The following is a 13905-nucleotide window of genomic DNA, read 5'->3' as shown; positions in this document are numbered from 1 at the left end:
ATGACCCTTAGGTCCATTTGGTTCCTGTGTGTCCTTTTTTGTGTGTGACAGAGACAGAGAGAAAGGGACAGATAGGGACAGACAGACAGGAAAGGAGAGAGATGAGAAGCATCAGTTCTTTGTTGCAGCATCTGAATTGCTCATTGATTGCTTTCTCATATGAGCCTTGATGGGGGGGGGAGCTACAGCAGAGTGAGTGACCTCTTGCTCAAGCCAGCGACCTTGGGTTTCAAACCAGCGACCATGGGGTCATGTCTATGATCCCACGTTCAAGCCAGAGACTCTGTGCTCAAGCTGGTACCCGTGCTTAAACCTGCAACCTTGGGTTTTGAACCTGGGTCCTCTGTGTCCCGGTCCAATGCTCTATCCACTGTACCACTGCCTGGTCACGCAGTTCCTATGTGTCCTTTACACATACAGTTCCCTCTGCCTGACAGTGTTCTTGCTTCACACCCTCTCAGCTTACTTTATAGTCTCTTTCAGATTTCAAACATTGGCTGACAACACCCCCTCCCCTGCAGGTTTCTTATAGCTCATTGGGCCTGTGCCATAATTACATGGCATTTATCTCAGTTTTGATATTACTCATTTACTTACATAATCACTTAAATAATATACTTTCTTTCCAAATAAGATGTACACCTCATGACTGTAGGAACAAGTTTACCAGGTATATTAAGTGCTGCATAAATCTATACTGTGTAAATGAGTAGTCATGTTATTGTTTATGAATTTTTACTGTAATCTGTAAGTTGCAGAACCACATTTGTGAATGGTGGTCTTCTAACCCAACAGTGTATTTGTGACCCTTTCTTCCAACTGCATTTCCTCGTACTTGTTCTTTCGTGTCACTTCACCTTCTGTTACCTCGTCACTTCTGTCATAGTACAGTCACCAGCCTGTGTAAGTAATCAAATAAAGGAGGAGGCAGATATATGTGTGTGTATATATATATGTAATACACACACACACACACAATATCATAATGGGTTTTTTTTTTACAGGGTACAAACTGGCATTTAATTACCTAAAAGCGAAAAGATATGTGGATGCAATTGACGTATGTCACCAGGTAACACTCCTTTTTTCAGATGTACAATTTCTTATTTTTAGTTAATTTCAAGATATATATGAACAGAGGTAGAGGCAGTACTATTTTAGTTAAATGACTTTTTAAATACATTTGGGCGAGATTGTCAGTTTTCAGAGTTTAGAAAATAATAAAGTTTACTTAAATCAAACATGTTTTTAGTTAGACCTCAAATAATAAAATTCTGGCCCTGGCCGGTTGGCTCAGCGGTAGAGCGTCGGCCTGGCATGCGGGGGACCCGGGTTCAATTCTCGGCCAGGGCACATAGGAGAAGCGCCCATTTGCTTCTCCACCCCCACCCCCTCCTTCCTCTCTGTCTCTCTCTTCCCCTCCCGCAGCCAAGGCTCCACTGGAGCAAAGATGTCCCGGGCGCTGGGGATGGCTCCTTGGCCTCTGCCCCAGGCGCTAGAGTGGCTCTGGTTGCGGCACAGTGACACCCTGGAGGGCAGAGCATCGCCCCCTGGTGGGCAGAGCATTGCCCCCTGGTGGGCATGCCGGGTGGATCCCGGTCGGGCGCATGCGGGAGTCTGTCTGACTGTCTCTCCCCGTTTCCAGCTTCAGAAAAATACAAAATAATAATAATAATAATAATAAAATGCTTACGTCCATTTAAAGACAGAAGCATGAAGAAAAGCACGTCAAATAAAAGTCTTTAAATCAGAGGATGTTTGAGCGTTGTTACAGATGCTCCAGATCATTTCATTGTTCTGAATAGAAGTTCTGCGCATGTGTCTCAGTTTGGTTATTAGAGAATTCAGACTTATAAATTAGACATAAAAGATATTTCTGTAATGTAGAAATCATTTGATTACATTTCTGTAATTGAACGCCTACTAAATGGTCCCTTACTAAAATGACAAATATTCAAGTTGCAGTTTTAGAATTGCAGTTTCTTTATATATCCCTTGTCCCGTCGATATCCTTCCATGTAAAGCATTATATAAGCATTGTTAGGAGCTCCTAGGAAAGCTCCTTGGACAGAAGTGTGTAATGTGCCCTACCCCAGAGAGCTGTGTCAGCACCCTTAGAGTGGAGACTTGGTCTCCGTGATGCTATTGTTTATTGAGACTCTGTAAGCCAGTATTTCACATTAAGGTTAAGACTGCACATAATGTAAGGTTATATATTACAATCAGTTGTGGTGTTGTCTTTTTTTAAATGAGAATCTCCTCGCTACTGTTACATAGTAGTTCTAGAAATGTATGTTTCAAAATCACTCCCAGTAAATCTGCTGTATGCCCTTGCTTAAAAATAACTAGATTCATTGCATCTCTATGCCTCCCAGCTTCTCACTTCAGAAAAATAAAAAAAGGATTCATTGCATATCATATATAAAGAGCTAAGTTTAAAAAATATTTTAAATTATTGATACATAATTGTTTTCTGCAACTGACCTATTAAGGAAGTAATTGTATTTGTTGTATATTACATATGTAGTATTCATATACTACTGCTTTCATCTAATTACTAGTAGTATGAGTCATCGTGTCACATTTAAAAATTGATTATATTTGCAATATTACTACAATGAAATCTCAACTCTAATTTCCATTACATGTAACTTGTAGTTCTCTAGTTCTTAATAATTACAAGTTCTTGTGCTTCTTTTGTCTTTAATTTTTGCTCTCTATTTTTACAGGTCCTACAAGCACATCCAGATTATCCAAAAATCAGGAAGGATATACTTGATAAGGCTTGCGCAGCTGTAAGACCTTGAAAATTATTTTAACTTAATTTTTTGGTTAAGCAGGAAATGAATCTGAGTTCTTGCAGTTCCATAGGTTTGAACTAATCCTTTGTAATACAAGCATACTTTTCTCCAGCAGAGGCCGCTGTTGTATATAAAGTGAAATGATGTAGCAAACAGTTGTTTTCTAGACTCCTGATTGGATGCAGATTTGGTGTCTCTGTGGTAAAGATTATAACCCATTTATGTTAAGAATATTTTGTTAAAATCTAGGTAATTAAGTATCCTATATCTTTCCTAAGGCATATGAGTTCTTTATTTCAGAAAATATATTTAAAATACAGCTGTTCTCTGTTAAAATTTTTGTAACATTATTTATTGTTACAAAGATCTGAACAAATTTTTTTGTAAATAACATATGGACAAGAAAATGTATATTTCAGTAAATATTTTAGATATGTATGGTTTGTATCCTCTTAAAACTCAAAAGACATGGTTTTACAAAATTAGGATAAACTTTTAATGTAGTCTGAAATGTTAATGTGTAGTATTGCAGATAATGTGACTTTCCTGGAAATAAATCTTTTTGGAACAAGATGAAGAGTGTGAGTCCCCCTTCCCTTCCCTTTGCTGAACTCATTCTTTCTGCTCTCACTGCCAATGTGATTTTAAGAAATAATCAGTACCTGAACCCTGTTTAAATAAGTAAACCTTTATAGCAATATTTAACCTTAAACCGAAGAGTAGGCCTATTGGTGTAATTTCAGACACTGTAACATCTGGTGAAGAAGGATGACAGAGTATTTTTGGTCAGCCAGGACTCACAGAGCCCACAGTATAAAGCAGTTGCTTGCCCTGCCTGCCTAATGCCACTCAGGCAGAGCGGTTCTCGCCCTTTTATGATCATTTTAACCTAATCCTAGTAAACGCTATTCTTAGCATTTTTGAAAATTTGTTGTCTACATCGTTTCCAGTTGTCTTTAAAATGTGATAAACACGTTCTTCGATTTCATTTGGCATTTTTAGTAAACAGAATTTTTAAAAGTCATTTGCTGCTTTTCTTTAAATATCCTGTTTATTTCTTTTCTTTCTTTTTCTTTGACAGGGACAGAGAGAGACTCAGAGAGAGGGACAGATAGGGACAGACAGACAGGAAGGGATGGAGATAAGAAGCGTAGGCCACTTTGCGAGACCTATGTTTATTTCTTTTGAGCTACATTCTCTTTCTGATCTCTTCTCCAATTTTTCTAAGTCCTTTTAGTTCCAGTTATATCTTAGAAAATTCTCATCATTCTTCTTATTCACCTACCTTTTGTTTATGGCATTTTGTGAAAATGTTTAATAATAGCATTTATGAAACATTTTGCATCTGTTAAAACACTTTCACATGTCTTATTATATTTGGTCCTCACAATCCTATAATATAAGTATTATTATCCCTATTTGCAGTTCTAGAACTGTCACGTACATTTTCTCTGTAATTTGGGGAGGAGGAGCAGATTATCTTTCTGCCTGAATAGACATTGTTAAGGACATCATACAACAGAATAGCCTTAGCAATTCCAATGAATTTACATCATGGAATACTAGGATTATGGAAACTGGATTGAAAGAGTAGAACATCTGTTCTCCTAGCAAGGCATTTCCAGATCAGTTTCTCTATCTCTAAAATGAAGAGTTTGTTTTTGTTTCTTAAGCAACCACTTATTTTGCACCTGCCATTTATACTAGGAACTTCCCTTACTAATTTGTCTTTTAATTCTCACTCAGCTCTCCAGAGGAATAGTTTTCAGATGAAGCTCAAACTAAATGATTTGCCCAAGGTCACAGAGAGAGTGTCAGAACCTGGATTCCATACTGGCCCAGACAACTTCATAGCCCATGCTATTTCCTTTATTAATATACTTTCCTTAACTAAGAGACTGTGGCTGTAAGAAAAACTTCTTCTCTCTACATCTGGCTGGCAGATGGAACTAAGTGTTTATCACAGAGATAGCTAAGAAATGAGAAACAAGATGAACTGGATGGAATGAATAGCTCTTTCAAGTGTAGAAACTATCAAAGAGAAGTCCAAGTAGAAAGCAGAGTAGTGTAGCTGTTAAGAACATGATTTGAAGTAAGACAAGCCTAGCTTTGACTAGTGGCTCTACCCCTACTGGATGTTTCATCTTTCTCAAGTTACCTGGGATCTCTGAGCCTTGGTTTTCTCATCTGTAAAGAAGCATATAGGGATAATAAACTGCCTCAGGTATTATAAGGATTAAATTAAAATCTCTAATGAATCTGACTCAGTTAAGCTCTTAATAAATAGTAGCTCTACTTATTTATAAGTGGAACAGGACCAAGTAGTAATTGCAACTAAAAAGAAATTTCAGGAAGAAAACAGAAAATGCAGTCCAAGGTGAGAGGAAGAGGACAAGTTTCCCTAAAGAACACAGCCTTACAAGGGTTCGAGATTCTCATTCATTCTCTCTCTCCTTCCACACCTGTCTTCTTTCCTCTTTACATGCCTCCCTCCCTCCACCAAACGTGCTGAACTTTTAACATGCATAATCTTATTTCATCATCTCAAACGTACTTTTGCCCTACTCTGTGTTTGGACTTCTCTGGTCCTCTCTTACCCCTACATACTGTCTCCCAGCTTCCCTCTCTAGGCTTTTTCTTTCTTCCATTCAAGGGTCAGTTCATCCAGGTGAGGAGGCCTCAGGGGCCATTTTCATATCCACACCCACAACCTAAAGTAACCATCCAGTCATTCTGTATCATATCACCCTTTGTAAACTTTTTCAGCATTTACTGATCTGTGATGTTTTTCTTGTCCACTAAGTCCTGGTTTTTTATCATGCCTTACGTGACGTGCCTAAGATTGCGCATCCAGGAAAGCTGGAATTCAAAATTCCTCTGATATGCTTTTGAAGAAATCAAGTTAATTGACACTTTGGGACCTATGCTCGGGATGGAAAGGGGAGGGACACAGAGTGAATGAACTTTCTGTATCTGTGGGATCTGACTACCAATTCTCTCATGCTAAGGTAGCAACTACAAGTTTAATGCACTTTGACCTTCGTATGGTGAACTAGGTTCTGAGAGGAAATACGTAGCTTTCTTTCCCAGAAGTCAAGAACCTAGAGGAATTCTGAAAAGGTTTTATGCGTGGACAGCTGAGGAAGCTAAGCTGAACAAGTAGGTAATGTAATTACTAGGAAACCAAAAGACCAATTAAGACTGATACAGGACCCTGGCTGGGTAGCTCAGTTGGTTAGAGCATGGTCCCAATACACCAAGTTTGTGGGTTCGATCCCTAATCAGGGCACATACAAGAAGCAACCAGTGAATGAATGAATATTTGGAACAACAATATCGATGTTTCTCTCTTTCCCTCTCTAAAATTAAAAAGAAAAGACCCAAAGGAACTATATTCTAGTTTAGATCTAGAGACCATAAATGAGTATCCTTAAAACAGGATTACATAGCAGTGCTTGCTGTTTATGAATCCTTAAAGGAAAAAAGATACCTACTAAAAAGGGCTCTTCATGGCTAACTGGGCTCAAAAAAACAAAAAAGGCAGAACCTAATAGCCCATTCTGCGCAGGGACCTCACAACCCACCTGCCTCCATACTGTACTACATGCCTGCACTGCGTCCGCTGGCTGGACCAACCCTTAGAAGGGAGTTCCTGGAGTCCTATTTCAACCAGTAGGACTAAAGCTTTTGCCACCCAATGGGAGCTGCACAGCTCTGGCCAATCAGAGCAGTCTATGATCAATCAGACCAGGCCTTATGGCCAATCACTGAGATTTCGAAGCCCTTATATGCATGAGGATGGACCAATCAGGAGCCTGTGGTAGGGCAGAGGTGGGGACCTCTGTTGACACACCACAATTCCCCTCTGACTCAGGGAGCACTTTCCACAGAAGACAAAACTTTCCCTGCAAAGATGTCTCCGCAGGAGTGGAGCAAGGCAGAGCTGCTTCACTGGACGGGCCTGATCCATGACTGCCTGGCCGCAGAGATTTCCCATGGCCATGGTGTTTTCATAGTCATGCTGATCACTGTTAGACTGCTGGCACAGAATAAAGGTTCCTCCTTCACCGCACCTTAAGTTGGGGATTCCTGTTGGCAATGAATCGGTGCCAGTGACCACTGGTTGACATGATAGAGTAGCAAACGTCCTTTGTTTTGTTTTTGTTTTTAAGGAAATAATGGCCAATGTGCAGGAATCCACCACATACTCCTGCTGCTGGTGTGGTGTAGAGCAGCCTCTCTGAGGGCAGTTTGGCCCTGTGATTTAAGAGCTTGTCCCTAGTGTTCCCACTTAGAGAAATATATCATAGGAGATAGAATTTCCTCAGAGATTTTGAATTTGGAAACAAAAGAACTGCAAGAAGCTCGTGTTTTTGGTTGGTACCAAAACATTCACCATAAATGAAGTGATGAGATATATTAAAGTTTACCCAATGGAGTACTATGCAATTGTGAAAAACTTTTTTAAAACTTTTCAAAATTTTTAACACTAAAATTCTCATAAAATAAGTGAAAAATCAGGAAACATTACTTCATACATGAAGTTACCAAAAAATGAATAGCTGCATAGATAGATACAGAAAACTACATTAAATTAATGCAATTTTAATAGTAATATCTGAGTGATGAAATATCAGAAAATTTCTACTTTATTGCCATTTTGCAAGTTAACTGCAATGAAAATACTAAAAATAAGGGGTTAACCTTTCCCTTTACAGACTAGGCTTCTCAAACTGACTTTTTAAAGCTGTTTTGCTGAGTAAAAGTAAATAGAAAAATAAGCTAAACAAAAGGTAACATTCAACTTCTAACACTCTCACTTTATTATTTAAGCAAAATGTAGTATCATTTACTTCAGTTTTCAGAGAAAAAGATTCAGAAAGAAGACGCTAGACTGCCAGAAAATGGTAATAGGAGTGATAATAGCAGTAGTGACCTGAGAACATGAGACCACTAAGGCGAGACACTGGTTCCTCTTGTCAAAAGCAGTAAAGAGTGCAGTCCAGAAACTACAGAAAAAAGGAAAAAAAGCAAAACCGTTCTCTCCATTTTTAGTCCATTTATACTAGTAACAGTTCTAATGATGACTTCCAAATTTAATCAATAAGCCAGTAGAAACAACTGGAATCACACAGGGCCACAATGTGTGATTGAGCAGTGTGTGTTTCGAATGGAGTGTCCCAGCTGAGCCGGAGGAGAAGGAAGCTGGAACCCAACACTCTGAGCTGTGCCCCCTGCAGCTGCCTCCCCTTAGAGGAGGGGAGCCCCATTTCTAATTTGCACATTTTTCTTGTAGGTTAGTGAGAGCCTTATGAATGGAAGTGAAGGAACCGGGGACAGTGTAGACAGATGTGAAGAGTAAGGGCTGCAGGGTGGGAGAAATAGAGCAATGGCTACCAAGAAATGCAAGAAGTTTTGCCTGACCTGTGGTGGTGCAGTGGATAAAGCATAGACCTGGGACACTGAGGACCCAGGTTCAAACCCTGAGGTCACCAGCTTCAGCCCAAAGGTTGTTGGCTTGAGCCCCCCCAGTCCTATGAAAAGCAATCAATGAACAACTAACGATGCAACTGAGTTGCTGCTTGTCATCTCCCTTTCTGTCTGTCTTTCAATCAATTTCATCTCTTTCTCTTTCTCTCTCTCTCTCTCTCTCTCACACACACACACACACACGCAAAAAAAAAAAAAATTAAGTTTCTTTCAGAGATGTGTTGTAGAATTGGCCCTGGCCGGTTTGCTCAGTGGTAGAGCGTCGGCCTGGCATGTGGAAGTCCCGGGTTCGATTCCCGGCCAGGGCACACAGGAGAAGCGCCCATTTGCTTCTCCACCCCTCCCCCTCTCCTTCCTCTCTGTCTCTCTCTTCCCCTCCCGCAGCCGAGGCTCCATTGGAGCAAGGATGGCCCGGGCGCTGGGGATGGCTCCTTGGCCTCTGTCCCAGGCGCTGGAGTGGCTCTGGTCGCAACAGAGCGACCCCCCGGAGGGGCAGAGCATCGCCCCTGGTGGGCGTACCGGGTGGTGGATTCCGGTCGGGCGCATGCGGGAGTCTGTCTGACTGTCTCTCCCCGTTTCCAGCTTCAGAAAAAATACAAAAAAAAAAGAATTTAGAATTGGGCACCTGAAACTTGTATTTATGTTATTCAGTGTCACCCCAATAAATTCATTTTTAAAAAAGTTTCTTTGTTTTGTTTTTTAAGACGGAGGCTACTTGAGCATCTTAGAATATTTATGGAAAGCCAATGGGAACTGAAGGTATAAGAAATAGAAGAGAGGAAAACCTGGGTAGGAAAGGGCTGGGATCCAGGTGGTATTTAGAAGAATTAGAGGTCTGACGGATATGTGATTTCTGTCAAGGGAGCAAAGGAACAAAACTGCAGAAAGAGCATTACATATAAAAGTAGCCTCAGGAGCCCTTATGCTAATAGGCTTCAATAGTTTTATAATAAATAAAACGGACTTTGACCTGAGGGTACTGCCACTCCTTCATATGCATGGAATTTCGGGGCCTGTGTTTGCCTTGGTCGCTGAAATATTTTTCACTTACCTTCCAGGTTCCTGGTTGTGGTTGCTGAGAGTCTGCCGGCCAGATTAGAGGGGGGTTACTGTAACATAATAAATCATAGTTATGAGGGGGAAAAAAAGTGCTACCCACCTTTTAATACTCTTCTTAAGAACCAGATGTTTCTAGACAAATGCTTCACTCTGCAGTCGGCCTTACAGTGCACAGAAATGAGTCTGGCACACTGCCCAAAAAAGCAATTTGATCCCATAAATGAGGAAAGCTGAGTAATGAGCAGGTTCCAAATGTCTTCCTTCCGAGTGGTATAACCTTAGACTCTATGGCAGTCTTGAAACCAGGCTGTTTTTAAATAGTGTGTATGTTATTTTTATCTTTCTTCAAACAAATTCTTTTGGCAATGTAGAAGAAATCTGTTTTAAACAAACAGTAGGGTATTTTAAGAAGGTAATTACTATTTCAGTTTCTGCCAAACGCAGGCTAGTTTTATTTTTAATGGATAAATGATGTAAGAGCCTTAAAAATAATACATGAAACAGGAACAGCAGAGCTGTGAAGTATTCCGTAGTATCCTCACTTTATAATGAGGCAGTGTTATAGGTTTTGTTTCAGAGATTATACTTTTCTTTGAAAAATGCACTAAGCTTAAGAACATTGAAAAGAAAAAATGCTAAAATACTAAGCAGTTATATCAATACTCTTTTCAAACAGTTTAAATATATGAAGCGACTCTATTGATAAATGAAAACTTCTCCCTGCTATATAATTTCTAGAAAAATTACTGGCCAATTTCTCACATAAACTTAAGTCACAACCTGCAAGGATGGTTTGAGGCAGGTGTGGGAATACAGGAAAATTCAGGATTTTGAGAACACCCAAGAGCAAATTTAAAATGATTGAAAACAGACCACAGAAAGAGGCAAGGAGAATAAATGGGCCTGAAATGGATCTAGCTCCTGATGTCACTTCTTTCTGCTAAACACATAATTCTACTACTGTCTCTTAGAAAGTGTAACACCAGTTTTTGTTTGTGTTGGTTATTGTTTTCATAGATTTCTTAAAATATAAACATTCATTATTTTAGTTCCAATAAATTTTTTTTTGCTACAAGAAGAGGGAAAAAATTTTTTGGTTCATATTTTAAAAGTTTCATTTGGAAATCATTTCACACTTAACAGAAGTTGGATGAACAGGAAAAATACAGAGAGCACCCACATGTCATTTACCCAGATACATACTAAAGCATGGCTAATACTTTAGCTCATTTGCTTTATCATCTGTGCCTTCTCTATGTATATATATACAGATTGTGGTATACACATTTATGCACACACACATATAGATATAAAACACCTATACTTAAAAATTTTTTTTTCTGAAGTTGGAAACGGGGAGGCAATCAGACAGACCCCACATGCACCCAACCGGGATCCACCCAGCATGCCCACCATGGGGCGATGCTCCGCCCATCTGGGGCATTGCTCTGTTGCAACCAGAATCTAGTGCCTGAGGCAGAGGCCATAGAGCCATCCTCAGCGCCCAGGCCAACTTTGCTCCAATGGAGCCTTGGCTGTGGGAGGGGAAGAGAGAGACAGAGAGAAAGGAGAGGGGGAGGGGTGGAGAAGCAGATGGGCGCCTCTCCTGTGTGCCCAGGACTCCTGCATGCCAGGCTGATGCTCTACCACTGAGCCAACTGGCCAGGGCCTATACTTAAATTTTTTTCCTGAACATTTTGAGTGTAAGTTGCATACATCAATACACACCTCTGTACTCTTGAATATTTCAGTGGATAGGTCCTAAAAATAGGGATATCCTCCAATAGGCAGTGGTCCCTTGTCTATCACGGGGGTTAGGTTCCAGAACCTCCCACAATAGACGAAAATCCACAAAGTAGGTACCTTATATTTATTTTATTATTTATATATTTTAAGGCTTTATTTTGATTTAATATTCTTTTAATATGTTTTGATTTATGTTTTGTTTGTTTATTTGTTTTTTTGTATTTTTCTGAAGCTGGAAACGGGGAGAGACAGTCAGACAAACTCCCGCATGCGCCCGACAGGGATCCACCCAGCACACCCACCAGGGGAGATGCTCTGCCCACCAGGGGGCGATGCTCTGCCCCTCTGGGGCGTCACTCTGCCACGACCAGAGCCACTCTAGCGCCTGGGGCAGAGGCCAAGGAGCCATCCCCAGCGCCCGGCCATCTTTGCTCCATTGGAGCCTTGGCTGCAGGAGGGGAAGAGAGAGACAGAGAGGAAGGGGGGGGGGGGTGGAGAAGCAGATGGGCGCTTCTCCTGTGTGCCCTGGCCGGGAATCGAACCCGGGTCCTCCGCACGCCAGGCCGACACTCTACTGCTGAGCCAACCGGCCAGGGCCTTGATTTATGTTTTTTATATTGTTTTCAATTTTTTAGTCTAGAAAATGCTTATTTTACCACAAAAATAATTAAAATACTAAGTATATAAAGATACCTATATACCGCAAAATCCCGCAATATAGCAAAATATGCGCAATACAAAATTAGAGATATACAATTTAAAAATTCGCGATGCAGTGAGACTACGAAAAGTGAACCATGGTATGGTAAGGAATGACTGTAACCATAGTACAGTTATGAGCTTCAGTAAGTTTACCATAGATACAGTAATTTTTATCTATCACTCTTTACTGCCAATTGGTCCAATACTGTTCTTTTATTTTTCTTTCATAATTCAGATTTTATTGGCTCTTTGGGGATAAGTACACAGACATTTCAATTTCTATACAATTCTTAACATATGTACCAAAAATATAAAGTCATGTAGTTGTGATACTTTTCAAAACAGTTGTTCCAGTGACTTGCCAGCTTAAAATTTGGGGCTAATTTTCCTTGATAGAGTATCAAGTACCAGTATCTTCAAATGCTGACACACTGTCACATCAGTCCCACTAATTCACAATTTAATATCATATGTAATACATAATCAAATTCTCAATCTTTCACAGCACATTAACAGAATTACTAGGAACACTGGACTACCACACCAGAGATGTTACAGAGCGCACAAACTTCTGACAGGGAGAGCCAAGATCAAGGAGTGGTTTTCTTTAGGAAACAATCCTACCAAAACCATGTGAATAGAAGTAATTTCAAATGTTCAAGACATTAAATGGAGAACTGACTCCAAATTGCCATTTAGTATGCTTTGTGTTATGGGATATAAAAACTACCCCCATCTATGGAATGTTAAGCTGACACCCAAGACAATCAAAACCTCCCATATTCATATCTCACTATTTTCTGGTTGTACCAAAAAATAAACAACCAGCAAATGATTTCACCTCTTAAAAAAAGCATTTAGCCTGACCAGGCGGGGGCGCAATGGATAGAGCGTCAGACTGGGATGAGGAGGACCCAGGTTCGAGACCCTGAGGTCGCCAGTTTGAGCACAGGCTCATCTGGTTTGAGCAAAAGTTCACCAGCTTGGACCCAAGGTCACTGGCTCAAGCAAGAGTTTTAATCGGTCTGCTGAAGGCCCACGGTCAAGGCACATATGAGAAAGCAATCAATGAACAACTAAGGTGTCGCAGCGAGAAACTGATGATTGATGCTTCTCATCTCTCTCCGTTCCTGTCTGTCTGTCTGTCTGTCTGTCTCTCTCTCTCTCTCTGTGTGTGTGTGTGTGTGTGTCTGAAAAACAAAACAAAAATAAAAGCATTTATACTTAAAAAAAATGAGAGTATGTGTAATTCCCTCCTTCTCAAAAATGTTTCTAGAATCTAGAGCTACTAAAAAACTTGCATTTACAAAATAGTTGATAAAAAATATTCCTCTGGATTGTGCAAGAAGGAAGACAGGGACCGCTGATAAGACGTGGTGTGTGACATTGGTCAGACTTGGCTTCTCTCTCTCCTGCCTCCTCTGAGGAAGGGCTCTTCTAGGGTTATTTCCTCCGTTTTCCGCAGGCAGATCTTCTTTAGGTTCCTGCTTAGCCACTTCGGCCTGTTTTCTCTTTGCTCCCCTTTTCCCTCTTGTTTGCACTTTTTTGTCTGCAGATTTCTTCTTTCCGGACGCCTTTTTGGGTTTCGTTTCCACTTTTGCAGGAGCAGGTAGAGCTGACAACCTCGCTGATCTCCTCTTGGGCTCCTCCTTCGCCGAGCCCTGGGCGGAGCTGACCCCCTTTCAGGCATCGTGGCGGCGGGGCGGGCGCGTGCTGGGTGTCTTCGTGAACCTGGGCTGCCTGGCCACTGCCGCTTCTCCTGCCGCCCAGACTGCTCGGACCTAATACCATCCTTTTTATAGCCTCTTTTCCTCCAGCCAGGTTCCACTCTGGGAGCAGGTATTGCACATTGCACTCGCTTGTAATGTCTCTTTCTGTCTTGTTTAAGCTGGAGCAATTCCACAGCCTTTCTCTGTCCTTTATAACATAGCTATTATTGCAGAATACAGTTTTCCATTCCCACCTTTTTTTATTATACATATTATTACTAAAATGTTTTTCTGTTTTGGGTTTGTCTTATGATTTGGGTTTTCTTCATGATTCCATCTGAGTTGAGAATACCTGGCCATAATACTATATAGTGATGTTGTGTCCTCATGATATCACA

General features: G+C 40.7%; 1 protein-coding gene across 2 annotated transcripts in view; it reads left to right on the top strand.

The window, feature by feature from the left end:
* The window catches only part of TTC21B (tetratricopeptide repeat domain 21B), an 86752-nt gene extending 83394 nt beyond the window's left edge, over nt 1–3358 (top strand). For both annotated transcript variants that reach the window (XM_066345593.1, XM_066345595.1), the window contains 2 exons: nt 1005–1072; nt 2730–3358. In XM_066345593.1, the coding sequence (XP_066201690.1) occupies nt 1005–1072; nt 2730–2807 (146 nt within the window). In that variant the 3' untranslated portion in view covers nt 2808–3358. The remainder of the gene's footprint in view (nt 1–1004; nt 1073–2729) is intronic.
* The last annotated feature ends 10547 nt before the right edge of the window (nt 3359–13905 follow it).

Source organism: Saccopteryx leptura, chromosome 7, assembly GCF_036850995.1.
Source record: "Saccopteryx leptura isolate mSacLep1 chromosome 7, mSacLep1_pri_phased_curated, whole genome shotgun sequence".
In the NCBI taxonomy this organism is placed as follows: Eukaryota; Metazoa; Chordata; class Mammalia; order Chiroptera; family Emballonuridae; genus Saccopteryx; species Saccopteryx leptura.
The sequence above is the reverse complement of the archived record's forward strand: the minus strand, read 5'-3'. Positions and strand labels throughout refer to the sequence as shown.